Source organism: Planococcus citri, chromosome 3, assembly GCF_950023065.1.
Source record: "Planococcus citri chromosome 3, ihPlaCitr1.1, whole genome shotgun sequence".
Taxonomy (NCBI): domain Eukaryota; kingdom Metazoa; phylum Arthropoda; class Insecta; order Hemiptera; family Pseudococcidae; genus Planococcus; species Planococcus citri.
In genome coordinates this window covers 31,674,513-31,702,382 of record NC_088679.1, presented here as the reverse complement: position 1 = coordinate 31,702,382, position 27,870 = coordinate 31,674,513, and the positions used below count along the sequence as shown (strand labels likewise).

Here is a 27,870-nt window from a genome sequence, read left to right as displayed (position 1 = left end):
ATATTTCAGTGGTTTGCCATTTTGGTTTAAAATGATATAGCGAGCTCCGGTTTTTTTTGTTGAATAGAAGCATCTTTCCACTATTTATTTCCTGCGTAGTAATTTTTTTTCCACCACCAACATTTCCATGGGAGCGCTTTACAAAAGAGACCTCGATAGGACCTTCTTGAAACGACAGGACCTTCTTGCGGTTATTCACCTAAAAATCGATTTTATTCCTTCTCAAACCCACCAAAAACATGAAATAGTCACTCTTGGGTAGTAATTTTCAACGCAGAATTCAAATTTTGAGTCAATTTTGCCCCTCGACCCCCAGGGGGGTGGTACCAAATGAAAATTAGGGGAAAATGTGAAAAAATCGAGTATAGTGTCAAAATCTTGATACTTTGAGTTAAAAACCACGATTTTTGAGTCAATTTCCCTCGTAGCCCCCCAGGGGGGGTGGTACCAAATAAAAATGCGAAAAAATCGAGTATAGTGTCGAAATCTTGGTACATTTGGGCTGAAAACCCGATTTTCGAGTCAATTTTGTCCCTCGGCTTCCGGGGGGAGGGGTGTGGTACCTAATCAAAATTTAGGATAAAAGTGAAAAAATTGAGTACTTTAATGTAATATCTTTAATACTGTAGGGCAGAAATTTCTTCCGCCAGCATTCCCCAAAACGACGAATATGAAAAATTATGCATTTTAGTGTATGTAAAACAACTGCGATCGATTTACCTGCGGAAACCTGCAAAAATCTGTATCATCTCATACTTTAGCCATGCATGTGTGAGTGCGCACTCGATTTTTTCACTGTTTTCCCCAAATTTCGATTTGGTACCACCCCCTTCCTCCCCGCCGTGCGAAGGACACAATTGGCTCGAAAATCGGGTTTTCAGCCCAAATGTACCAAGATTTCGACACTATACACGATTTTTTCGCATTTTTATTTGATACCACCCCCCTGGGGGGCTACGAGGTAAATTGACTCAAAAATCGTTGTTTTTAACCCAAAGTATCAAGATTTCGACACTATACTCGATTTTTTCACATTTTCCCCAAATTTTAATTTGGTACCACCCCCCCTTGGGGTCGAGGGGCAAAATTGACTCAAAATTTGAATTCTGCGTTGAAAATTACTACTCAAGAGTGCCTTCTGGTATAGTTGTGATCAACCATTTCGGAGAAGAAGGTAATGCGCGCATTTTCCAGTTGCGTTTCTTAGCCAACTTCATATATGTAGCTGCTGTTTGTGAACAACACCACATGGAGCGCTGCGGTTTGCACCATCTTGTGTAGAAAACGTCAGAGATTCAAATTTCATGAACTCCTCAAAAAGGTCCTATCGGTCGATAGGACCTTCTTGAAAAGCACCATTCATATAGGTACGTAAATATAGGCTAACCTATACTTACAGCGGGTAGTTTTGAGTTGACTAAACAAGCAAATGTGCGAGTTTGGGTCGCATTTGTACAGATAGTGAAAGGCGTTTTAATGGATAATTCTCCTTTTGCATAGCGCGAAATACATTATAAAGCGTTTCGCTTTAGCTTTTTATCGACGGTATACGATGAACGAATCCCAATCCGTGTATACCTATTACCTTCACCTACCCATATCTACCTACTCTTATACCTATAAAAAAAAGTATATTCATGGATGGTGAAACCCTTGAACGTGAGTTAGCAGAAAATCCCACTCGAGTGTACCTATTTTTAACGTCCAAAAAAACGGCTCCGAAGGAGTGGAAAATGATGGTAAAATACGCGCGAATATGATGCGAAATGATCGGAAGATGTTTTTTTGTACGACGAAATTATTCATAGGAGACGCATTCGAATGAAATTATAAAAAGACGAAACGATGAAAAGAGGCGGAGGAAAATTGTCTACGGTGTATTTTAATCAATCAAGCTTGCGGTTTTTTCTTCTCGTCTACGCGTACGCGGTAGTCGAGAAACAAAATACAGTTTTCGCATAAAAAAAGTATTTTCCGTGTCTTTTAACTTTGAAATGGTATCCATAAAACGATATATACGTACACGTATATTTTTGAAAAGATAAATATTCCAAAGAGTACGACCATATAAAAGAATTTCGTCCTATTCGTATCCGTGTAGGTATATAAACTAAACACGGGTACGATTTACTCGCCTTTTCGCTCCATCCTACGTATGTATATATCGGGCAAAAAAAGCACGCGCACAGCAAAGCAAAAAGAACTAGGTACATAATTCCTTTTCGTATGTTAGTATGAGAGCATATCGGATAGAGAAAAATTCTTTCCCGAATCCCTTCAGGGTATTAAAAGGTAAAGAAATGGGTCGGAGTTGAATAATAAAAAAATTTCGAATATTCTTAGTGTGTGTGTTGTGTTTTATGAGTCGAGTTTCTTTTGAATATTTAAAAGGATTTTTTTTTCTTCGAGTGTGTGCAAGTGTAGGTACTTGTTCGTTGTCGTATTAGGTATTATAGAGATACGATATGTGTACGATAAAAGAAACCATTTAATTGGTCGATGAGGCTCGGGTTGAGGAAAAATGTGCAAATCGTGTGTATGGTATTTCTGGGTAGAAGTATGTAAGGTACCCAACATAAGTATGTGGTTTTGTTTGAGTGGATTTTCTCGTCATTCGTTTCCACTTCCTGATCCTGCCTTACGTTGTGCCTTCCGTGTAGGTAATCTACATACCTACGTTTTTGACGTTTTTTTTTTTTTTGATGCAAGAAGCTACGGATTTGAGAAGTTTTGATGAGGTGTTTTATCAGTGTTTTGTTCTTCAAACATGAGACCCAGTACTAGTTGAAAGTTTTGGAATTAAGACATTTTTATTATAATATTGAAAAAGATTTATTTTCAATGCACATTAATTTCTGTTCCTGTTTTATCTAAGTAAATAATGGGAGAGGGGCATGAGAAATATGTATATATTTCAGAGTTTCTCAAAGTTTTAGAGATAACGTTTTTTTTTTTTTTTTTTTTTTTTGCAAATCTCATTAATCTATTGTAAATGATTAATTGATTGCAGTGCAATTTTTTTCGGCCAATGAGGTCATTTTATGCCAATTTTTTTAATCACATCATTTTTTAAGAATATATTATGAAAAAGAACGGAAAAAAATATCAAAGAGAGTAGGGGGAAAAGAAACTTACCAATACGGTCACATTAGGTGAGTAGTGTTAAGCTTATCTGTTATGGAGTTTTTCATGAAGCCTATTTTTGAGTAGGAACGATTAATCGGACCGACAAATTTAAACGCGAACGTGAACTGAAACCGACCCAAAAATTGGGGTTCGGGTTCGGCCCTCACCCCCTCCCCCTCACAAGGTTCGACTGATAAACGAATTGTTGTACAATTATTCAAAAGTAACCATGTGATTTATCATAATAGGTTGAAATTTCACGAGGAATTCAGCATTTTTATAACATTTGTAGCCTGAAATACCTAGCGTGATAATTTTGAGATTTTTGAAAAAAATGAAATGCGAGCGACGTATTGAAACAGGCTAAATTTCGTGAGAAATTCAAATAGTGTGACGAATTTTTTTGAATATTTTCGAAGAATTTTGAGCTCAGAACTGGGGTCTTTATTTTAAAAAAAATATCATGCGACGACACGACATATCAAAGTTGATAAAAATTTCGCAAGGAACTCAATTTTGATGAATGTAATTATTTGTTCAACAATTTTCTAAAATTTTGAGCCCGAAATTGAATGAATTTTCCGGGTATAGTTTAAATGATTTTCAGTAATCAATCAAAAGTTCTTTAAATAATTTTTTATAGAAATTTTTGATTTTCTACTGAAATTTCAACTTTTTTTGGTGAGTCGCATAATACTTTTTAAATTCTCAGAAATCATGACTCAATGTCAATATTCTGCTCAAAATTCTCAAAAATTGCTCTAAAAACATTTTCGTCTCAATATTTGAATTTCTTTTGAAATTTCAGCTGCTTATTTAAGTACTTAGGTCGCGTTACGCTTATTCGAGGATCTATAAAATGATGACTCAACTTGGGTTTAAAATTCTCAACAAAATACTCAAAAAAATCATGTTAGTTACAATGATTGAATTGTCGAATGTCCAAATTACGTAGGTACCTCAAGATTCAAGAGGTGTATGGCAAAAAAACGAGACTTATGGGCAATTTTAACAAAAATCTGTATTTTCTGCTGTTTTTGGCAGAAAGCAGAGCTTATTTAAAATTTTCGGCGCAAAATGAAACTTTCCAACAACTTTTAGCAAAAAGGTGGGAATTTTTAGTCAATTTTTTCACCTTCGAGTTGAACGTTACCACGATTTTTGGAAAAAGCATAATTCGAAATCCTTATAACCAAAACTTCAGCTGCTCAAATTGATTTTTCGATTTTTGGCAAATTTTTAAATCCAAAATTGACCATTTTCGGCGAATTGTTTTTTTTAAAAATATTATATCATTCAATAAAAATCATGAAGATCTGGGTTAAAACTAATATTTTTTACCCCCCCCCCCTCCTCCTCATTCTCATATGAATTTAATCGTTCAATCCATTCTGGAGCCTCCGGCGTGATTTTCGTTGGAATTTCTCCAGAAGGTATGGAAATCGATTTAGGCTGCTATAAATGTGTTTGACGAGTTGATCCACATTTGGGACACTTTCCAAGTGAGTTTTCTCCTGCTGAAAAACACAACAACATAAGAAACAACACACTTCGAGTGTCCGCCTGGAAATTTGGCTCAAATAAGGGTAAATTTGTTAAGTACTCGTATATAGAAACTGGTCGAAAATAACCCGAAACTCGATTTTCAGCTGCCCAAATCGATTCCACGCCTTCTGAAGAAATCTAAAATCGCACCGGAGGCATCAGAATCCCCAGAAATGGCGCAATAGTCAGTTTTGAATTTTCAAAAATTCGTTGAAAATCGAAAAATTAATTCGGGCAGCCGAAATTCTGATTATGGTAGTTTCAGACCATGCTTTTTCTAAAAATCGGTGTTCCGTTCAAATCAGAGATATTTTGAGAAATTCCCCTGTGAATAAAATTTCTTACTTTTACCTCGAATCATTCTGTACTAAATCATTTACAGCGCTTCTCTGAACGCCAGATTTGTCTGGGATGAAGAACTGGGCCGGAGAAATGAGACCAATTCCCTATTTTTCATATGTAGTACCTATCCTGTCCTAGTCCCCTGAAAACTGTCCTTCATCTGAACATCCAATGACATAAATTCCATCAATCTTCCGTTTATCGAATTTTGTCGTCGTACAGTAATAAAATTGTCTCTCCGTTTTCATCCTCCTACGACATTCGACCTTGAAAAATAAAATCATAAATCAAAAGCTTTTTTCCGGTCGTTTTACTGCTTCAACTTAGAATGAATCCAATCACCAATAAAAAAAACCTGCTTTTCAAAACCCCCTTATTGTGTATAAGCTATTCGACCATTCGAATTGTACTCTAACGTAAGCTCAGCAAGTTGAAAATAAGAACAATTAATTGATTGGTTAAGAAAAGCTTTGAGGGATGGCGAGCAGGGGAACAGGTAGATAGGTCTTGGTAGGTCTGCGTATAGTATATAAAGACGTACTACGTACGCGTTCGTTGTAGGAAATAAACTTCTTAACGATCTTTTCGGTTCTTTAAGGCATCAACAACGTGAAATAAAACGCTATACAATTAAAAATTTATTACCGAGAGAGCTGACTCCGAGATTGGAATCTTTTTTAGAGGTGTACTAAATAAAAGAGAAAGTCGAATGGGAGAGAAAAAAAAGAGCAAAAAGGGCCGCGTAACTACTCTATACAGCCAAGTTGAAAACTTACGGTAGTTTTTGTAGATACGCGTAGAACTACTTGCAGTTTTGCTCGGCCCTCGACCATACTCGACGACGTGTATGGTATATTGGCGAATATTACCTATCTATACACCTACAACAACGATATGCGGTGGCAAGGCAGCGTAGCCTTTATCGAGAGACTGGCGAAATTAAATAGGCTAGCTACGTGAATAATAAACTTTTTACTCACGCTGAGTGATAGAATATTCGTGGGTCTCGGATTTATGGCGGTAATTTCGCAACACCCATAGCATATACATAATTTATTAATACTTCATTTTTGTTCGAACCCGGCAAACGCACACGCCAAGTCACCATTTGTTAGCCTGCTGCTGCTGCTTTCGTTGCTGTTGTTGGTGATGGTGGTGTTTTGTCGTCGTGAAATATTAAATCGTTATAGGTAAAAGTTTCACGGCGGAAAAGAGTTTTTTTTTTTCACCAATATGCGTAGGTTGTCCTCAACGATATAGGCTTTTTCGATCGGTAACATACTTTTCAACTCTTTTTACGAACCATGGCTCATGGCAGCTTCTCTTTTCACCCCTGGTTCTTTTTCTCCGCCGTATATACACTTCCGTCAACTTGGTGTTACCTACCTTCTTGCCCAAGTTCTATACGTAGTGTATGCCAAACGTGGAGTAAAAATTTACTGCAAATACTTTAATCGGATTGTCTCGAAGCGTCCGAATTTCCACTCCAACGATCCTGCTCCTAGCGAAGATATAGCTGTCTAGCGTCCTACACTAGTGAGCTGTGCCGTAAGAGAAAACCCAATTACTCGTCTTTCTACGTATATACAACGTTACGTAGTATATATAAACGACGCGACGGACGTATTGAAGTATCATTTTGTAAATGTCATTCGTCGTACGACATACACGATGTTGTCTCTTTTTTACCCCACCCCCTGTCCCTCTTGTTCACAGAGCACCAAAGGTTCAACTCTTTCCGTAGCAATCTCCATCTCTCGTGTACGATAGGGAGAGAATGCGTCTTGCTCCGCCTTCGCCTTCTCTATTATTAATGCGTTCCGTTTTCCAAAATTCTTTTCAGCTTAAATGTTCTCAAAAGGACGAATTTTGCGGAATTAATCACCTCGCTCGTCTGTGACGCACCCGACCACCCACCCATCCTTCGGTTTCTCTCCCGCAACCCGCAATCGTCTGCTTTCTGCGGTGATGCTGTGTCTGTGTGCAGTGGTAAGCCTATACGACGACGCAGTAGTAACCGCAGCGAAACAATCGTGAATTTTTAATTCTTTTAACACCGCAATAGGCTTAGGCTCGAGCTGTCATAACATCCTCGAGATGAACTACAACAACTCTATTTAGAGTATAAAGTGTGCACTATCTCTCTGCTCTATACCATCTCTTCGTGTAGTATATACTCGTATACTCGAGAATCGCAGTTCATTAAGTAAATTGAACGCGAAAAAAGAGATTTTTTCACTCGTTATTTCGTATACACTGTATACACTTATATATTATATATATATTCCGCGTTAGGGTTTTTTATTGTTTTTTTTTTTTTTAGTTTTGTAGTATTTATATTGCGATATACTTCGTACTGTACTGGCGTTGGTACGAGTGGATGCGTATTTTGCACTTTGGTGGCTCAGCGAAGCGCGGAGTGAACGTGAAAAAATACACACGAAAACAATGTTAACTTTTTCGCGCTCCGACGAATTGCGATGAAATTTTCATGTTTTCTTTTTCTTTTCTTCTTCTTATATAGAAAAGAAAAACTTTCGCTGTTTGGTAGGCAAACGACGACAACGACGTTTTGAATTGTATAAAAGTGTAGGTGTATTGTAAGTTCGGGTATTATAGGATTGCTAAGTACCTGGTGGGTGGTTGGGTACGTATGAAATCTTTGTAAAAAGAAATGAGCCTGATGGGTTATCTATTTTTATGGGTGGGGGAGGGTGAAATAGCATTCGATCTAGCCTCCTTGGCTTGTTCAAAATAGCATGGATTTATTATTTCTTGAGTCGTTAATAGCCCAGAGTGATTTAGCTGGTAGTTCTGAGATGGGTAGAAAATTAGATTTCTGATGATAATTCAACATTTTTTGAATTTATTTAATAGTTTTTTGAAATTCCAAGGTTCGATTCATTTTTTCAGAAAAAAAAGTGACTCTAGTTACCTAAAAAGCTCAAAAAAATAACCAAAAAAGTGACAAAACATAGGCAATTTACTGCAGAAAAAAATCACCAAAAAAACCAGAACTGTTCGTTTTTAATCAAAATTTAAAAATGAAACTCGATAGAAACTTGTTTAATTTCAGCAAAAAGCAGGACATTTTTGGCAATTACTGCCAAAACAGTCCTTATTCCAATTTTTGCAGAAAAAGTTAAATTACTAATATTTTGCAACTTTTTAATTGCAAAAACCCCCGACTTTTTTTTGGCAATTTTGGGCCAAAAATTGAGAGTTTCCGCGATTTTCGAGACTAATGTCAATTTGAGCAAAAGAAAAGATTTTTTAGTAATTTCTGGCGAAAAAACAACACTTACGTAGAACTATTATTGGAAAAGAGTGAGAGTTTTCAGGAAATTTGCTAAAAAGCGAGATTTTTAATTGATATTACTCATAGTCATAACTCATAAGTTCATTATGAGAAATGGAAAAATCTGTTTGAAATTAGGAAATAACCTTTCACAACATTCCCTGACTCTTCCAGACCGATCAAAATCCCCGACTTTTCCAGGTTTTCCAGCCTTGTGGACACCCTGTATTCAGTTTCCAATGAGTTTTCAGTCACAAATTTACAAATTTCAGAGTTGTGAGTTCATCATTGAACACTCATAATTGCGAATTTGCCAATTTGACTCTCAAAATTGCCAACTAAACATTCAACTTACCTACTAACTACATTAGAACATTACATTCTTTTTCAAATTCAATTAAAAGTATATTTTCAAAATCGGTACCCATCTAATTGGTTAAGAAAAAAAACAGGTTACTGATATGTACAATTTCAATCGTTTTTGAAATATTTTATTATTTTTTTTCAACAAAAAAAAAACTGATCGAGTTTTAAAAAAATGAAATTTTGAAACATTTTCGAAGATAATTAAGTGTCAGTTTTTTAGAACCGGGTTGGTGAAAATTGAACGTTTAAAATTGCACGTATACAATTGAACGTGTGTGATAGTTGCACGCATGTGAAAATAGAACGTTTACAGCGTTCAATTATTACGTTCAACTTTCTGTATTGTTCTGAAAAGGCTAAAAATGAAGTTCAGCCCCTATAATTTTGGTCAGTGCACATTGAGCACCCTCTCGACCGTTTTAGGGAGTTTTCGCGAAATTCCATGAGTTCGATTTCAAAAGTAAATTTTTTATCTGCTCATAAATTCCAGAAAAAATGAAAAAAATTCAAGTAATACCGTAAATTTAACATGCGGTCGATTTCAGACGGTTTCAACCGGTTCAGGAGCTGGTAGCCTAGTTTCAAACGTTCAAAAGTTAATTTAGACGGTTTTTATGGAACTCTGTGAAAATCTGAAATTTCCAAAATACAACCGGAGGTTCCAGTTCCAGAACGCCTTGAAACCGTCTCGAATTGACTCAGCATGTTGAAGTAAATTTTAGCTTTCCACCTTCTTTGAGTAACATTTTGCGAAAATTTCAACTTTCAAAAATTCGCTGGAGGCTCCAGAACTGCTCAGAACGTTTCGAAACTGTATTTTGGGTTGGTTAAAATCTCACATTAAATCATTTTCAGACGTTAAATTTGCAGACGTTCTATTTTCACAAGCGTCCAATTATCACACACGTTCAATTGTATACGTGCAATTTTCTTACGTGCAATTTCATACGTGCAATTTGCCGGTTCCCTTTAGAACCACCCCCTCCCCCAATTGAAATCTTCAAACGCTTTGAAATTGACTTTTTTATTATTCAGTTTTATTTTAAGACAGCCTATTCTTCAAAATTTTCAAATTAAATTATTGAAAAATAAAAATGTTGTTTTTTTGGGTGTTGGATGAGAGAGGGGTTGAAATTCAAGTGACTACCTGTTGTGATTTTTTTGAGAATTAAATATGTTTGTATTCAGCTTCAAAATTCATTTTCAAAACTGCGGTCTAAATTAAATTAATTGAGGATTTTAAAAAATCGTATTTTGTAATTTTTTATTATCAAATTTTTTTTAATACACATGTAGGCCTGCATGTAGGTTAGGTAGTTTATATTCTAATTTCCAAAAATTTAATTTAAAATTGTAATTTAATTCAAAATTATGTTTTAAGTATGTTATTTTAATTAGAGTTGAAGAATTTAGAGAATATAAAGAATTAGAATTCGTAAACTTTTTCAAACCTATCGCAATATTTTGTTTCTTAATTTGAATTCCAAATTTCAAAACGATGGGTATATTTTCTGCCCGAAGGGCGGGTAGTTTTGCTTATTTATCATGAAAGTAGTTGAGTACGAATCTAGCATTGGTTGTCTGAAAATGAGAGTATTGAATGCAGAAGAATTGCAAAGAAAGGACAAAAATTAAGTAGGAACAAAATTGGTTGATTTTTTTTGCAATTGTTATAGTTAACTCTCATGTATTCCAATTCACTAAAACTGATTACGTAGGGCTAATCTACAGGGGGAACGTCCCTGTCCTCGTTGGGTGCATTTAAAAAACTGTTGGAGCAAAAAAAATTCCCGCCACCTCACCCACCATTGCCCACAATAAGCAAGAAACGCTTTTTTTCGGGTGGGGGGGATCATACTTCAACGAGTTTTGAATAAAAAATTGTGAATTCAGCCAAAATATATAAAGGAAACATGAGTCTATAAACGTGAATTTTTTCAAAATTTTTCAGTTTCCTAAATATTGAATTTTTTGTGAAACGTGCTTCATCGTAGCGCTATTTATGCCATGCAACTTCCTGATCATTGCGTAAATAACGCTTTAATGAAGCATATTATTCACGAAAAATCTAATTTTGGGCAACTCCCTCCCCCCAATGTGACCCTTAGGAGGGTCCAACTGCAAATCTAACTTCATATTCGTGTTCAGCGAGTTCGATTCATATGATAACGATACCCATATTGTCAATCTTCTTTTGCCCCAAAATTGGGAGAGGGGGTGTCTATGGCCTCAAAATTTGGGTTTCAAGATGTTGGTTGGTTTTATATTGTTTTTAGAGGGTCGCATGCAAAATTTCAGAATTATATCACTGGCAGTATGGCTTTTTTTGGTGGTGTCGTGACACAAAAAACACATTTTTGAGAGTTTTTTAAGTATTTGAAGATGACCCACCTGGAAAAAAAATTCAAAAAATTACCAATTATGTAGTACCTACTCATGTGGATATATTTTTGAAAGAAAAAAAAATTTGTGTACCAGAATTAGGCTTGTAGGTACGGAGGTTTCAAATTTTCTTTTGTCAATATCTCCCCCCTGAGGGGGCCGAAAAATGTTGAAAAAATTCACGTTGATAGGCTCATGCCTCCTCCATAATATATTTTTGGGGAATTCAAAATTTTTTATTCAAAACTCGTTGAAGTATGATTCCCCCTTCCAAAAAAGAGTTTTTTGCCAATTGTGGACAAGTGAAGTGGGGTAGGGGGAAATTTGTTTGGCTTTAACATTTTTTTTAAAGCATTCAACAATGTTTCATCAAAATTTCAAAAATCCGAGGACAGGGGCATTCCACTTATTTTACCCGGGAATACCCTTTGAGCGAATATTTCACATAGGTACACATACTTTTTTAAAAATTTATAGGTAATAGGTACAAAAAGTAAGTACAGGGTGCCCAGAAATATCGAGCACCCCAAAGAAAGTTTTTCATTAAAAATATAGGCTGGCAATGTGAAATAGATGCATATGATTGGTGGGTGGAATGTTATCTCTCCAGTCCAACAACCAATCATGTGCTTTGCGCTATCATTATTATCATTCACTGTGACCAACCAAAGTATTTTAGTAGAAAACTTGTTTAGGGGTGCTCGATATTTCTGGGCACCCTGTATCTAAAAAAGTAGGTATCTACTGTTTTATTGTTGAAAAATGGCATTCAATTTTCCGAATTTCCTACTGAAATTTGTCTGGAGGAATCCTGTTCCCCATTCCTACGACTCTGACCTTGAACTTTGAAGCCTGAAATATCTGTTGGCAAAACAAAAAGTTCATTAGTGTATACATTAATTTCTCGAATTGCAATAGTTCAGGTGGTCTGTTGAAAGAAAATCCGCTAAAGGGAAAACATAATACACTTCAGTTTGGTGAGAAGAAAATTGATAATTAATGGTAATAATTAAGATTACCTACTCTAGAGCACACGAAGGTAAACATTCGATTAGCGGTGTAAATCTCCGTGACAGATTAGATCAACCTGTAAGAAAATCCCAAAGACCGATGTTTCCTTACAACTTGACATACTAAACGAATGTCTACGTTAGCGGTATGAATCTTGTAAAACAGAAACTAATTGCAGAAGGTCTGTCTGTCTATAGTTATAACCTTTCGACTACTCGGGCCGATTTGTTGCCGGTTAATTTATTCGAAACTAATTAACGTCGAAACATGGTGTCGTCGGTCGGGGTCGGGTGCGCGGAATTATTTATTATACTACAGCCACAGTTAGTTGAGCTAGTATAGTATAGTATTGTATAGTACGAAATGCAAAGAGTAATGCAATCGATGTATACGTAGGTGGTAGGTAGGCCAAAATATACGTTGTATTTGGTATACCTAGAACTATAGGTACTACACACTATTACAGACACGTAGTGTTATGAAGCTGATAACCGATGATACGGATTAAAGCATTTAACCCCCGTTTAATTAAATTAAGATTTTAATGTTGGCGTATATGGTTTCGTTTATTTGCAGTATCGAAATAAGCTAAACGAACAACAGTCGGCTCGATTATCGCATCAAAGAGAGGTGTTGGCTCAACGGCAAGAAGAAATGTCAGCTATCGATAGAAGAATAGCCGAACTACAGGGTAGACTGCAGAGGAAACGATTGCTCAATCAACAGTTAGCCAGTCATATCAGCAAACAAGGCAATCAGAATGTACCGCCTAATCACCAGCAACAACCCCAATTCCAGCCTATATTCCAGCAACCAGTTAGTCAGCAGCAGAACAAACAACAGGCGCAGATCAAACATCAGCAAGCGATGCAGATGCAGAAACAACCTCAGCAGAAAGTGCAACCAGCTCAGAATCCATATGCTATGTATTATCAGATGTGAGTAATAATTCAATACTGTTGATTTTATTTACTCGTAGGATTGCTGGTTTTGTAAAATGAAAGCAAAATTTAAGGGTGGATGGAATTACTGATTAAGAAATCATTTTAATGACGATTTTTCGGTTTCTAGTTTTATTTTAGCTATTTGTTGTAGTCGTTGTGGTACTTATATATCTTGAAGATCATTTTAAAAAATTCAATTTTTTGACATGAGGAGGACGAACGAATTTTTCAATGAAAATGTTTTTTGAGCAATTTTGAAGAATTTTTAGCCCTAAATTGACTCATGATTCTTTGGATTTTTGAAAAAGTCGTCATAAGCTGTAAGAATTGATTAAAATTTTGACAAAAAGTCAGCCATCTCAATTTTTTGAGCACTTTTCACGAATTTTGAGCTTGAAATTGGGTCAATTTTCCAAACTAAAAATCCACCCAGTTTTAATTTGCAGTTTTTCGAATCGCCTTAAAATTTTTTGATCGAAATCTTTGGTTTTCTCGTAAAATTTCAACTTATTTTGGTAGGTTGCGTGATATTTTTTTCAAAAACTCTGAAAATCATGATCTAATGTGTGCGTAAAATCCTTCAAAAGGCTCAAATTACATTTTTGTGGCAAGATATAAATTTCTCGCGAAATTTTAATTTTCTTTGATAGGTCGCATGACACTTTTTCAAAATCCTCAAAAATCTATAATTATAATATCTACAAAAAGCCAGTTGAGTTGTTTGTGCCGCAAAAATTCCAGCCTGAGCCAATAGAATTTCTTTTGCCAGTTGGACTATAGACTTTTGTACGTTGCATTGCATGAAAACTCTTGTTTGTTTGATGCTAATTGAACCTTTTATCAACAGAAATTTTGTTGAATTTTCTAATCGGTCAACCACAATTTTTCAATTGAAAATTTGAAAAGAAATTTTTCCCAAAGAAATTTTTTAGAAACTTTTCTTTGAATTTTGAAATTGCAATTTTGATATACATATTGGGAGACAAGTAGAGACGATCTGAAAGAAAATTTCCAGGAAATTGGACCGTAATTAGAATTTTCTAATTAGATTGAATTTTTAAAAAGTTTTTCTTCATAAAAAAATCAAGAATAGGTAGAGGGAAATTTGTCTATTTCCTCGTGTAAATGATGCCTATTCTCGCATTTAGGTAAAAGCCATCATTTGGAGGTGGAAGAAGGGATGAGAGGAAAACGAAAAATTTATAATTTATTGAAAGAATTCGCTACTGAAAATGTAAAGCGGTCAACTTTTGGAGGAAGAGGGCATTTAATTTACCTTACCTATTACAGTTAAAGAAAGAGAATGAATTTTACACCCCCAGGGTTGTACAATAACATGTTTTTAAAAAAATGTTTTAAAACAGTTTTTTTTTCTTGGTTAAAACTAAAACTATGTGTTTATAAAATGTGTTTTAAACACAAATTAATTTGTTTTGGGTTCACCAGTCATCAATTTTTAAGATGTGACGTCATAAAATAGCTATAAGGCTAAAGAAATATTGAAAAATTGAAATCAAAACACAATATTTGTCTCTAATAATACCTTCTTTTTCAACAAGAAACTAAAAAAAAATGTGTTTTTTGAGGAAATTGGAGTTGAAAAAAACACGTTAAAAACAAAAAAAAAAGTTTTAAACAACTTTTTTTGTTTAAAACACCGTTTTGTTTTTTTAAAATTTGTTTTAATCATGTACAACCCTGTTACACTCTCTCTTCGTGAAAAAAATAGTCGAGGGGTTGCTCTTCAAGAAACTGACCTTACAGTACCCTGCCAATGTGAGTGAAATTTTACTTAGAATGACCTAAAAAAAAAAACTGCAGGAAATTATTGGGAATACGATCAGTTGATGGTGTAAATTTTCTGCAATTCAAAAGCGTGAAAAGTTCGTAAAAATACTTTGAATTCTACAACACGTTGAAAAATTCGTAAAAGAAAAGGTAATTAGGTAATGACTAATGAATCCTGCAAATGCTGTCAAAATGTCTTAAATCATAGATATGTTTTTTGTATCATGTCAGTACATAATTGTAATTTTTTTCGAGATTTAAAAAATCTAACATGTAATTTCAAGAATTTATTTGGATTTTTTCCAAGTCCTTGAAAGTTAAAAGTCATACAAAAAACTAGAATCTCTGACATAGTACGTATTTAAATGTGAGATATTGATCATTTTTTTCAAAGAGCCATTGGATCTGATTAAATCTTGACTGATGTAATTGGATCTAGGGAATGTCCCGATCTTGTTGATTCCAATCAGCCCCCACCCCCCCCACCAATTCGATCTGATCACGTCAAATTGGATCCAGGAAATGCCTGATCAGATCAAATAATTTGCCTCTAAGTTAGCATAACTTTTTTTCAATTTCTGGTATTTTTTGCACCGAACCAGTCAGCTATTAGCCCAGGGCTGAAGGGCCTCTTTCCTCCACCTCTGTTAATTTGAAGCTAATTTTCTCGAATGAGCTCCCTCGTTTCTATGTTCTTCTGGTTTCTTCTGATTATTCCCTCATCTTTTTGGACAGTACTTGATCTGATTTTTCGATTGTTTTTTTTATCGATTATGCATTGTACACATTTAATAATTTCGATTTCTCGATATCGTGATCTCTATTAATGGTGAATAATTTATCGGTTATTTTGCAGGAATGCTTTAACCAAAAACGGCAACGCTACGATGAACAAAAACACCACCTACCCCGGTATGACGGCAGTACCAAAAACCACATCGACAATGGGACGACCATTGACGAATACGAATATAGCAGCCGTTGAGCCATACCATCACGTGCCATCATCAGCGAACAACCATTACCAGCCGGCCCTAGACGTGAAACGAAACCATCGTAAGGGCGACCAATCACCACATCAGCAACAGCAACAACATCTGCAGCAGCAACAACAACAACTGCAACAGCACCAACAACACCAACAGTATCAACAACAGCAGCAGCATCAGCAACAACAGCACCAGCACCAGCAGCATCATCATCATCAGTTGACCAATTCATCATCATCAAATTCGATATTGGATGTTGCGAATCACCAACGTAATAAATCATCCTATCATCCGGTTCATCATAATCAAAAAGAAATCAATTCGATGACGTGTTCGAACGACCCAGATCAACAACGTACCCAACCATCGCAATTCAGCTCAGATGATGAGCGAAGACAACAGCATCATCATCATCAACAACACCAGCACCAGCACCAGCAACAGCAGATGAATAACAAATACAACAACGTCGATAATAATAACTCGTCGGATGGGTGTAAATCGGACGACAGGGTATTGGAATTTTGGCCTAATAAATTCGACTCGAAATACCAAACGTTACCGAGCGGTACGAAGTTTAGCGTCGCTTCTAGTACGACAAATACCAAGTACATTGTTCGCAGACCCGCCGAAGGAGTCGAAAGTCACGATAGTAATAATCAGAAATTAAATATACAAGATAGTACTAGAAAATACTCGGCCGAGGATAATTTCAATAATAATGTCAAAGATAGTCCGAATATTTCGACGAGCTTGATCGAAGCGGCGGCCAATGATAAGAATAATAATAATAATAATAGTAGTAATGCTGATACCGTACAGCAGAAAATTACGGCGACGAATTCGATCGGCGGCGCCGGTAACCAATCGACGACCGGACAAATGCAACAGACCAATATCGTACGCAGCATACCAATATCTTCGAGTAACAATAAAGGCTTAGCGACGCCGTTATCCAATATCAATTACTTATCCAGATCGACTACCTGTTCGACGGTCGGCAATACTACGTCGAGGTAATTTTTGTTGCTCTTTTTTCCTACTGTTTTTAGTTTATAGACCGCAGGGCCTATTCTAAGGTTTTTTTGGAGCTACACAATGCTGACTGAAATTTTTTGAGATTCGTTTTAAAGGATATCCTCCCCCCCCCTATCCAAAAAAGAGAGAGAAAATTCAGAGCAATTTTTCATATTTTTTTGAAAAAGAAAACTTTTTACTTGAAAAAATACGTGATGTTGTTTTATTTTGAAAAATTATTAAATTTTCTAAAGCTTTTGCCCTAGCTTAGCTTCGGCCTTTAGACCCTTGTTTCTATTTTTGAAATTACAAATTGCATATAATCCCCTGAAAACTATTGTTAGAATTTTTGTTGAAGCTATGAAAATCAACTTTTTGCATCAGCCATTTTACTTTTTGAATTTGTCAATTTTTTAAATTATTCTATTGTAAGTACAATTTTTTAAAAATTTTCAACAATGAAACATTACCTTCAGAAATTTAATAGACATAACCCAATCAATACAGGGTTGGTATGGGTGCGAAATAACGAAACAGCAAAAAATTATTCTATGAGTATGTAACTTAGAATAGCGAAAAAAAGTGCGAGGATTCATTTGAAAATACCAAAAAGCTTGAAATTTAACGTTGAAACTTTTATATTGAAAATCATTATTTGAAATTGTGAGTTTTCTTAGTATATCTTTTACCCTCAGTTGGCTCGGGAAAAATTGAAAATTTTCCAAAAATTATGTTCTGTCCTCTTTTTAAATTTTGTTTTCGCAGACCAAATGCCGAAGAAAATCCACAAAACATAGATACATAAGTAATTAAATAAGAAAAGAGGTGCGAATTTTTGATTTTTGATCTTACTACACCAACCTTGCAATGGAACAATTCAAATTTGTTGTGAATTGTGATTGTAGGTAGCATCGTATTTGAAAATTTTAAATTATTCAACATTTTTGCTTCCAACTTCTGGCTAAATATCTTGAAAAATCCGTGGAAGGGGGGGTACCTGGGGTAAAAAGTTGCAAAAATCTGGCGGAAAAAGTTGAGCATATTTCAGTCTTACCCCCTCCCCCTGGAGCCCTGTAACTAAAATCAACTCCCATGAACTAACTTAAATTGTAATTTCTAGCCATTTAGTCATTCTGGAACTTCCAGAGCGATTTTTGTTCCCCCCAGAAATATAATTTCAAAATTGCTCTTTAAGAAATAAGTATGTGGAAATCAATTTGGGCAGCTAAAAATTATGATCCATTTTTGGGTCTATTCAACAAGTTTGTCCACATTTAATTTGATTTTCAGGCAAGCACATCAAGGACGTTTTTATCAACCAGTATTCTCCACTAATCAATCATTTAAAAAAAGGTTGGTTAAAAAAAACGTACTGTGTGTGACTGTCTGAAAATCAGCTCAAATTTGGATAAGTTTAAACTACTTTGATTTGTAGATCGAAAATAAGCTGGTTTTTAGCTCTTCAGCTCTTCAAATTTTTAAAAAATGTTTTTAAAATAATGATGGATCGACATTATTGTAAAACTTGAAATAGGTAATAGGCATACATTTCCCCAAGATTTCTTCAAAAGAGCCTCGAAAGTTTTTTTTCTCCACAGAAATAGCTCATTAACAGTAGGAAGAGCGTTACAAAATTGTCTTCGGATTTGGTTTTTTATCATTAGAAGTGAACAGAACTGGCCCATGAAAAAATTTCACATAACTCACGGCAATCATTAGGGGTTTTCTGAAAAAAAATGTGGGTCCTCCTGAAAAATTTTTGGAACCCTCAAAGACTCTGCAATAGCACATTTCCATCCACTGGGTGCCACTGCTACTTGGTAATTTTTTCTACTACATTTATGTATCTACCTTTTACCTGATTATTTGTTTGACAGCATTTTTTTTTCAATTTGGATTCTGAATAATTTTGTTCCAACTGCACAATTTTTTTTCCAACTGCACATCAATTTTTTGGAGCTACACAATATTGTTGGAACTACACGTTAGAATAGGCACTGTTTATAGTTATAGTTGTAGTAACGAACTACAAAAAGCTACCTATATTGATGTGAATGTGAAGTCATTCTCAAATTTTTGCATTTGAATTGAGTAGGTACTCACTACCCAGATGTGAAGAAAGATGCATTAAACATATGTACATTGTACAAATTGAGTGCACATCAATAATACCCCAATTACCTGATGAAATACTTTTTTTTTTTTTGAAAATTAAGTACATAGGTCATTTTGAAATAAGTATCATTTTTCAAGATTTTGGCATTTACTCTAGGGGGAATCGCCTAAAAAAATGACGATGGATTTTGATCAAATTCAGCAGAAACCTTCATCGACAACAAATTTCAGCCCTCAAGGTGCTTTTGTTGGGGAGATATGGGCTCTTCAAGATGGGGAATTTTCAAAAAAATCGTGGTTTTTTCGCTCTACCTCTTACTTAAACTGTTTTGGGAAAATATCCCAGTCTCAAATGAAAGTATTCGAGATTCTGCATCGATTTATCCTTATGCTATCTATCGTAAAAATCCAAGAACTTTTTAGGGTTCTGCTGATACGTAGGTTGAAAGTTTGCAAATCGCTCAAGTATTTTTGGATAAATTCGTGTTTTGAGAATTTTTCCTTCAAAAATATTTCGCATGATACTAAAATATTTTAAAATATCATTCTCGGAACTGAGGAAATATTTTGGAATGCAGTGGTGCCAATTTTTTCATCATTATGGTCAATTTCAAAAAATCGAGAAAAATATAACCAAAAACGTATGAAATTTTTTCAATTCTTTGAGCAGAAATTGATAATACATAATGACGAAAAAATTGGCACCACTGCCTTTCAAAATGCTTCCCCAGCATCAGGAATGCTATCTTTCAATATTTTAGCATCATTAATGCAAAATATTTTTGAAGAAAAAATTTTCAAAACACGAATTTATCCAAAAAAAAAGTGGTCCTCGAGTTTAAATTATATGAAAATTTACAGGAGGGAGGGGAGGGGAGATAAATTCCAATCGGCGAATACACTTGTGAAATAAAGCCAAAAAATCCCAAGAGCACCCAAAAATACACCATTGTAGAAACTTGAAGCTTTGAAATACACTTTTTGAATTTTGATTCATTTCATGTTCTTTAAATAAAATCAAAATTTCATCAAATTAACTATGGCGCAAAATTGAAATTTGAGCTGTTCTGGAGTGGATATCTGGCAGGCTTCTGAATGTCACAATCTTGGAAAATTTTCCATAAAAACATAGCTTTAATGAGATTTACAGATTAACATTGTAGATAAATCCTTCTCGATCTTTTCTATCAATTTCGTAGTTTTCTATCGTGATTACTCAATTTATGTTAAAAAAATAGAAAAAAAATCTCCTAACTTGAAGCAGTCTACATGAACTGTAAGTTTTCTAACACCCGGTGATCAACATCCCGAACAATTTGTGGTGGCTTCGAGCTACATAAGGTATCTAGAGCTTGGATATTATGGGGGGGGGGGGATTAATGTAAATTTAGCAAGAAATCCGTTTTTTTTTGTGTTTTAAATAATTGAATAATTGATGGGACTTACCAAGTGACTTGAAAATTATACCTTTCCTCTACTTACACCTCTGTACACCTTTATTTGAGAAAAATTAGCAAGAGCAGACAGGTAATATTTTTTAGCCGGAGAAAATACTTTGCCAGGGGCTCGGGAGGGAAAGAATATTTCCTTTTCTCATTTCACAAAAAAATATTGAAAAATAAAAGTGTTTCATTTAATCAAAAATGTGCTGTTTTTGACACAAAAAAAATAGGTTCTGAAAATTTTAAAATAAATTCATTTTGAAAAGTGCCTGTTATTTTAAACTATCCAATAATTATCGTTTTTCTAATTTTTAATTCAAAATTTTTTTAGCAATTGGTTCATGCTCTAAAAAAATTCCAACTTTTACAATTTTTTTTTTTTAATGAGGAATGAAATTTTTGGTATTTTTTTTTTTTTTTTGAAAAAAATGCCATTGCTTGGCTCAAGTGACAATTTTTGTGAGTTTTCAATCAGTACCAAAAATTTTAGCTCGGCAAGTTCCTCGCTCATCGAAAATTTTTTTTAGTAAACAGAAAAGGTGCTAATCCCAAGATTATTTCTGTATCACTAATTTGAAAATATTAATGAAAAAAAAGTACATAGTACATTTGTGATTTTGGGAGGCTAAGATCGTAAACGTCAAGGGTTCAAATAACTGAAATTGGGCTATTCTATGGTTTCCATGAATTTAAATAATTTTTTTTGGAATTGATGAGGATCCCCCCCTGCGGCCTGCACCCCTTTAGTAAAATTGATTTGCTTCGCCCCTGAATATCCAGTTTGTTTCAGCGATCAGTGCTTTGAATTTAATTATCTATTTCAAAAAATATATAAATTCAACATTTATTAGAATTTCTTCATAATTTTTTGTTTGAAATTTTGAGTTTTTGCTGCCAAGTCGCAAATTAGTTTTTAAAAACTCATAGAAAAAAAGAAATTCATCTTTTTCTTTTTTTTTGAACCTCAAGATATGAAAACTGAAACTGAAAATTAAAAATTGAAAACTGAAATGAAAAACTTTTGCCATCACTGGTTCAGTCAGTTAGCTAAAAAATTACTTGTTAATTCCAACTGTTTCAAAACGATGAATTTTTTTGAGGGGGGGGGGGGGTGGTGTAAGCAAAATAAAAATGTTAATATAGTAATGCAAATAGTAATATATCAGTAATGCATTTCTTCGAAGAAAGTTTTTTAGACACCCTATCTAAATTTGTTTTGTTTCCCTTTCAGGTCGTACGACTCTTCGAATCAATCACCAAATGCTCAAAACGCCGATACCAGTTCATCTTCTGCTTCAGCAACGTCTTCAAGTACCGTCGTTACATTCACCAGCACGTACCAGGTACGATATTAGTTGAAAAAATAGTATTTTTCAACGACGTGTTACTCTATATACCTCGCTAGCTACCTTTTTAGTTCATAAATGTGAAGAAAAAAAAACAAGAGGTAAATTTTTCACGAGCTTTTTTTGTGTTGTAATAAGAGAAAACGTGTTATAACAAGGGTGGTTAAAAATGTTAATTTTTTACAAGTTCTAGTCGCATATTCGGGCGGTTAATTTGCATACATTACTGTTGGCAAATTGGCTTCCGTTACGTTTATTAGTTAAGTGAAAAAAATACTATGAATGATCTGTTAATGGGCGTCGCGGTTTTTTTTTCTTTCGAGCTGTTTGGTCTTACATTATTAGTTGAGTTCTTTTTTTTCTGCCTTAAATTTCGCTGTAATTATGCGAGGTGTTAATTTTTCGGCTTATGTATACGAACGACGAGGGACTCGAGATGGAAAGATAGAAAGAATGGATTTAATTTCGAGAGGCGTTTTATATCGCAGTGTTGGTAAATTTAGGAGTATTGTTGGCGAGATTCGTTGCAGTTTTTTTTTTGTTTCTCTCTCTCGCTCATGTTTGGTTTTGTTATTTTGATTGCAGAAACCGGTGAGTAGCGTTTCGCCAATTTATCAAACAACGTCGACGCGAATTCAACTCGTACAGCCTCAAATTGTCGGACCGTTCGCATCGGTAGGTTTGGGTGGAAATTATGTTTGGTTGGCGCGGGGTAAAAGGGTGAAATTTTATTTTGGGTTCGAGATGTTTGAAAAAAAAAGAAGTTTAGGGATTCGATTTTATTAATAAAATATCAACTTGCCTAACTTGCTACCTAACTGCGTAGAATACTAAAAAATGTTATGTTTATGGTTTTAATTATGGGTACTTAATTTACCTATGTGATTATTTTTCAGGCTGCCGGTCACGAATACCGTAAAAATTACCTTCAAAATGTGAATAACGCGATATCAGATAATCAAACCCTGAAACCAGCTTTACCACCGAAACCAGCTCCACCGGTCAAAGCTACCCCTCCACCTCCACCAAGACAAAGTGCTTTCCATACGCAGTTCACGTCGCAAACGGAGGGTAGTAAATCTGAAGCGAGAACGTATTTCGGTGCAGATTTCGGTCGAAGGAACGAAAATGCCTCAGATAACCATTCGTCGTCTGGTTCTGATAAGGAGCAGTCGGACAAACGACATTATTCCAAAGCAAACGTCGATCTGGCCAATGATCTGGCGAATTTAAATATGACGAGGTTGGTTGTGATTTTTTTTAAGCGAGTCGTTCGCGAACGATGTGTTCTAATTTGGTTGTGTTGGGATATTTCGAATTTGAACGGTGGTCATGGATTTAAATGAAGTTAGGATTGGAAATGTGTGCTTATTCTGGACTGATTCGTTTGTAAAATTGTGGAGTCGTTCTCGAACGAATCGGTGAAGGTGTTTTTTCGGAGTCTCTTCCAAAAATTGAAAAATAATACGAAATGTTGAGAATTAGGTACAGAGAAAATTTTACTGACAAAATTCATCTTGAAGTGAAAATTATTAGTGAAATTGTGTTACCTACCAAATTTTCAATTTCAGTGAATTTCGTTGAATTTTTCACTCATTTTCACTAATTTTTCCTGAGCCATGATTCTCATTGAATTTTAGTGATTTTTCATCGATATGAAATCGAGAATGTGGCCAGTAAAAAGTCAACAAATCCACTGAAAATTTTATTCATCAACATTTCTCCTGATGTTTTGGCGAATTTGATCAGTTTTTAATCAATTTTACGACTTTTACCGATTCAAAATTCAGAATGTCGTCATTGAATCACTCTTGAAATTTAATTTTAAAAAAGCAATCAAAATCACTAAGAAATATTTAATTTTCATTTTTCACTCAGCAATGTTTTTGTGAATTTTTGCTGATGATTTAGTGAATTTTGTTGGGTTTTTAGTCAATTTTACAGATCTTTCCAGTGCTGTAATCCTCGCTGAATTTCGATGGTTTTTCATTGATTTAAAATTGAGAATATGGCCAGTGAAAAATAACTTCTGAAATGCTGTAATTTTTAATTAGTTTCACCAATTTTTTCATGTTTTCACCGATTTTTCCTGAGCTATATTTCTCATTGAATTTTAGTAGCTTTTCACTTACGTATGATAAAAAATGCACCGAAGTGGAAGAATTGAAAAATCAATTCCTTCAATCACCAATCAAAAATTAGGGAATTCCAGTAGAAATTGTGTTAGTTTTTTCGGTCGACCTTTAAATCAATCAACATGAGAAAAAAACTCATTTTTAATTTAATTTATTTAGTCAAATAAATGAATTTAGTCGCGAACGATTCGATGAATCGATTAGAACATTTTTTCTAAATATCTCGAAGCCAAAATTGAGGCTAATGATTGTGAAAATTAGATGCAGCTTTCGACTGATTGATTCATTTCATTATCAAATCGTTCGCGAACGACCGATTGATTTCATAAATGATTTGATTCACGGCTCAATGCATCTCGCGGTCGAATCAAGCACGTTTTTGTGGAATTTTCATAAATAAGAAATACATATTTGGGAATTATTCGCTCGGGAACGACAGATTCATTTTTTGATTAATAAATTCAATTTTCGAACGAGTCTTTGAACAATACTTTTTACAACTCGAAGCAGTTCATGAACAAATTGAATACGAAGGGTTCGTTTTCTGCGAGATTTTTCTGAAAGTGGTAATATTAATTGATTAATTCGTTCAGAGAAAATTCATTCGTTTTTTGAAAGATATTTGAAAAGACTAGTTTGGAATTTTGATCCATGTAAATTCATTAGATATTCATTTCAAGTATTTTTTTTTGTTTTGCAAAATTGAATTATTTACGCGACCAATGATCAAGGCACAAAATGATTCTTTCGTTCAGGAACGACAAATGATTCATTTACAATCGATTCGTTCGCGAACGAGTGAATTATTCCACAAGTATTGAAAAAAAATTGAATGGCGAATTCAAAAAGGAAAATTACGTTTTCTTGATTTCAAAGTTGATCCATTTGAAAACCATTGATGAATTATTTTCAAAATATTCGTTTGATTCGTTCGCGAACGAGTAAATTTTTTGGTTAGTTATTTTAATGATCAGAACTGAGAAGAAAATTGCGTTTTTTCGATTCCAAAGTTGATCAACTTGAAAAGAAAATCGATGAATTCTTCTCCAATGATTCGTTTGTACATCATTCGAATCGTTCGTGAACGATTGGATGACAGTTTTTTCAGATAATAATGCTAAGCTAAATGCAATTATTATCCAAAATTTTAGTTGTTGTGTAGAAAAATTGTCATTTGTGAACGAATGAATCATTATTGTGATCAGAGTCTTTTCCGATGATTCGTTCGAAAAATGAATCAGTCGTTCCTGAACGATGGATTTTTAATCATTTCCATTTTTAATGAGGATCCTGTGGGAAATGAATCGTTCATAGCTGATTTTCTAGTGAAATAGGTGGAATCGTTCGCGAACGAACGAATTGTTTTTCTATTTGAATCATTAATGAACGACTGCATTGATTTTTTCCGAGCTAAAATTATTACCTGTGGTATTGACTGAATGACTGAATTCAGAAAACAATAATTTTTATCAAAATGAATCAGTCGTTCGCGAACGATTAGTTTGAATACATTTGAAAATTTTTACTCTCATATTATGATTGACTTGAACATCGATCATGAATCCCAAAAAAAAAAGTCTTCGGTCATCATAGAAAATGAACGAGATCGTTTGCGAATGATTCTTATCACTTTAACAATACAAATCACCTTGTAAAATAATTTCAATTGATGAGAAAGTTCTAAAATTTTAAAATGTGAATGATCAACTCTTACTGTATTTATAAAAATCTTGTATTTCTTTTCACAGAAACGACTCGTCGAAAAAATCCGAATCACCTCCCCCGCTACCCAGCGTCGAACCTCCATCCGACGACGAAATAGACAGATCTACGATGAAGCTGAAAACCATCTACGTACAGAACAGCACGACCAATAATCGTAACAAGGATATGAACAGGGTACACCTCGGATCAATTAGCGATCGACTGATGTCGGATTTAAGTCAAGATTCCAGCTCCAGCGATACCAGCAGCGCTGAAAACAATTATTTCGTCGGCACGAATCGACGAATCGAACTACCACCGGCCTACCTGTTCCCTGAGAATGAAACTCCACCGAGAGATTTGGTCAGTTCGAATTCGGAAAAGGATGTGGAAAGTTCGGATGATGCGGATCATAGGAATATCATATTGAATATCAAAAATTCGTCTGACGTTGGTGCTGATAATAGCTCAGATGATAAATTTAGTCCGATTAGTTCGTCGCCCGATTCGGAAAATACCGATAAGATCGTTAGTGATAAGGAATTACAGTATTCTGGTAAGTTGAACTTGACACCAGTGATTCACTTTTATCCCTAGACTTGGATTTATACATGTAGTAAGGTAGATGATTTTTAAATTTTACGATAATAATTGCAATTTTTTCCCCTCAGATGATATTAAGAAGATAAAAAAAGGAAACTTGAAGAACACGAATAGCGTAAACAGCAAAAGGAGAGTATCGTTCGATCCGTTAGCGTTGCTTTTAGACGCGTCTCTCGAAGGTGAATTGGAACTGGTCAAAAGAACGGCGAGCCAAGTGAAAAATCCTAGCGCAGCTAACGACGAAGGAATTACCGCCTTACATAATGCCATATGCGCTGGTCACTTTGAAATTGTACAATTCTTAGTGGAGTTTGGCTGTGATGTCAACGCTCAAGACTCTGATGGATGGTAAGCATACTTAAAAGTTGAATCCCTTCTCCCTTTATCCTTTAAATGACTGAAGAGTTCGTACTTGAGTTTAAATTGTTATTTTGTTTTTCTAGGACACCATTACATTGTGCAGCAAGTTGCAACAATTTACCAATGGTGCGATTCCTCGTCGAACATGGAGCTTGTATTTTCGCTACTACTCTTTCCGATCAAGAGACCGCAGCTGAGAAATGCGAAGAAGATGAGGAAGGATTTGACGGATGTTCGGAATTTCTATATAGTAAGTTCATTGGTTCAATTTGACCCAATTTGAACGTATCTATTTTTTCGATCCGTTCTCTCGGGGTCTTCCGTAATTTTTTCAGATTTCTTCAAAATGTAGGTGGAAAGGGCATTAAGGGACCTCTCGAAAATTATTTTAAATTTTGATCAAAATGGCTGACTTTTGAGTTTTATGGAAGGGGGGGGGGGGTGCGTTGAAATTCGAAATACCATTTAAATTATTTTGTTGAAAAAAAAAACGGTCTTCGCCTTCAATTTTTCAATTTTTCAATTTTTTTGTTGATGAAACATTGAGCTTTTCAGAATTTTATGATTGATTTTGAAAATTGTATCTATTTTCTTGAAAACTCCGCAAACAGATTTGCTTCAAATTCAACCGGTTTTGAGATAGGACTCTTGAAAGTTGAAAATTCTGCAGGTAATCGCATAAAAGAATGGATGTCGAAAGAATTGCATACTCGGTTCGCCGTAAATAATATGTACGTTCCGTATTTACGGTGAACTGAGTATGCAACTTTATTAACACTTCCTTACAAATTGGAATCTATAAAGTTGAGTGTACCGATTTCAATCGTTTTCTTTTTTTACGAGTAGGTAGTAGGTACCGTTCGATGGCTTGCCAAAAGTTCTGTCCTGACCCTTCAGGGTGGGGAAGAGGGTGCGAAATGTTTTACCACCAAATTTTCAAGGCTCATATTTTATGACTGGTTGCACCTGAAGCAAATCTGTTCGCAGAGTATTAAAAGAAATACGTACTGTTTATGAAAGATTTGAAATCAGTGATTAAAATTTTGTAAAGTTGAAATTTTAACTTTAAAAATGAGAGGGGCTCATATTTTATGACTGGTTGCACTTGAAGCAAATCTGTTTGCGGAATATTAAAATAAATACGTACTTATTATGAAAGATTTGAAATCAGCGATTAATATTTTGTAAAGCTCAAATTTTAACTTTGAGAATTGAAAGTCAAATTTTCAATATCAGGAGGAAAGTTGAAAGATACTGTTCAAAAATTTGTAAAATAACAGCGAATATACTTTTTGATTTTCTTTCCAATGAACTGATTTACAAAATGGAGTCACAACGTTCCTTCTGGGTAGAAGTC

General features: G+C 34.8%; 1 protein-coding gene across 8 annotated transcripts in view; it reads left to right on the top strand.

The window, feature by feature from the left end:
- The window catches only part of ASPP (Ankyrin-repeat, SH3-domain, and Proline-rich-region containing Protein), a 309,410-nt gene that overhangs the window by 277,715 nt on the left and 3,825 nt on the right, over positions 1-27,870 (top strand). For 7 of the 8 annotated variants that reach the window (XM_065358734.1, XM_065358731.1, XM_065358732.1 and 4 more), the window contains 8 exons: positions 12,647-13,008; positions 15,659-16,807; positions 21,597-21,708; positions 22,297-22,386; positions 22,608-22,954; positions 25,595-26,106; positions 26,222-26,501; positions 26,597-26,763. In XM_065358734.1, the coding sequence (XP_065214806.1) occupies positions 12,647-13,008; positions 15,659-16,807; positions 21,597-21,708; positions 22,297-22,386; positions 22,608-22,954; positions 25,595-26,106; positions 26,222-26,501; positions 26,597-26,763 (3,019 nt within the window). The remainder of the gene's footprint in view (positions 1-12,646; positions 13,009-15,658; positions 16,808-21,596; positions 21,709-22,296; positions 22,387-22,607; positions 22,955-25,594; positions 26,107-26,221; positions 26,502-26,596; positions 26,764-27,870) is intronic. The other variant, XM_065358736.1, reaches the window with a different exon arrangement.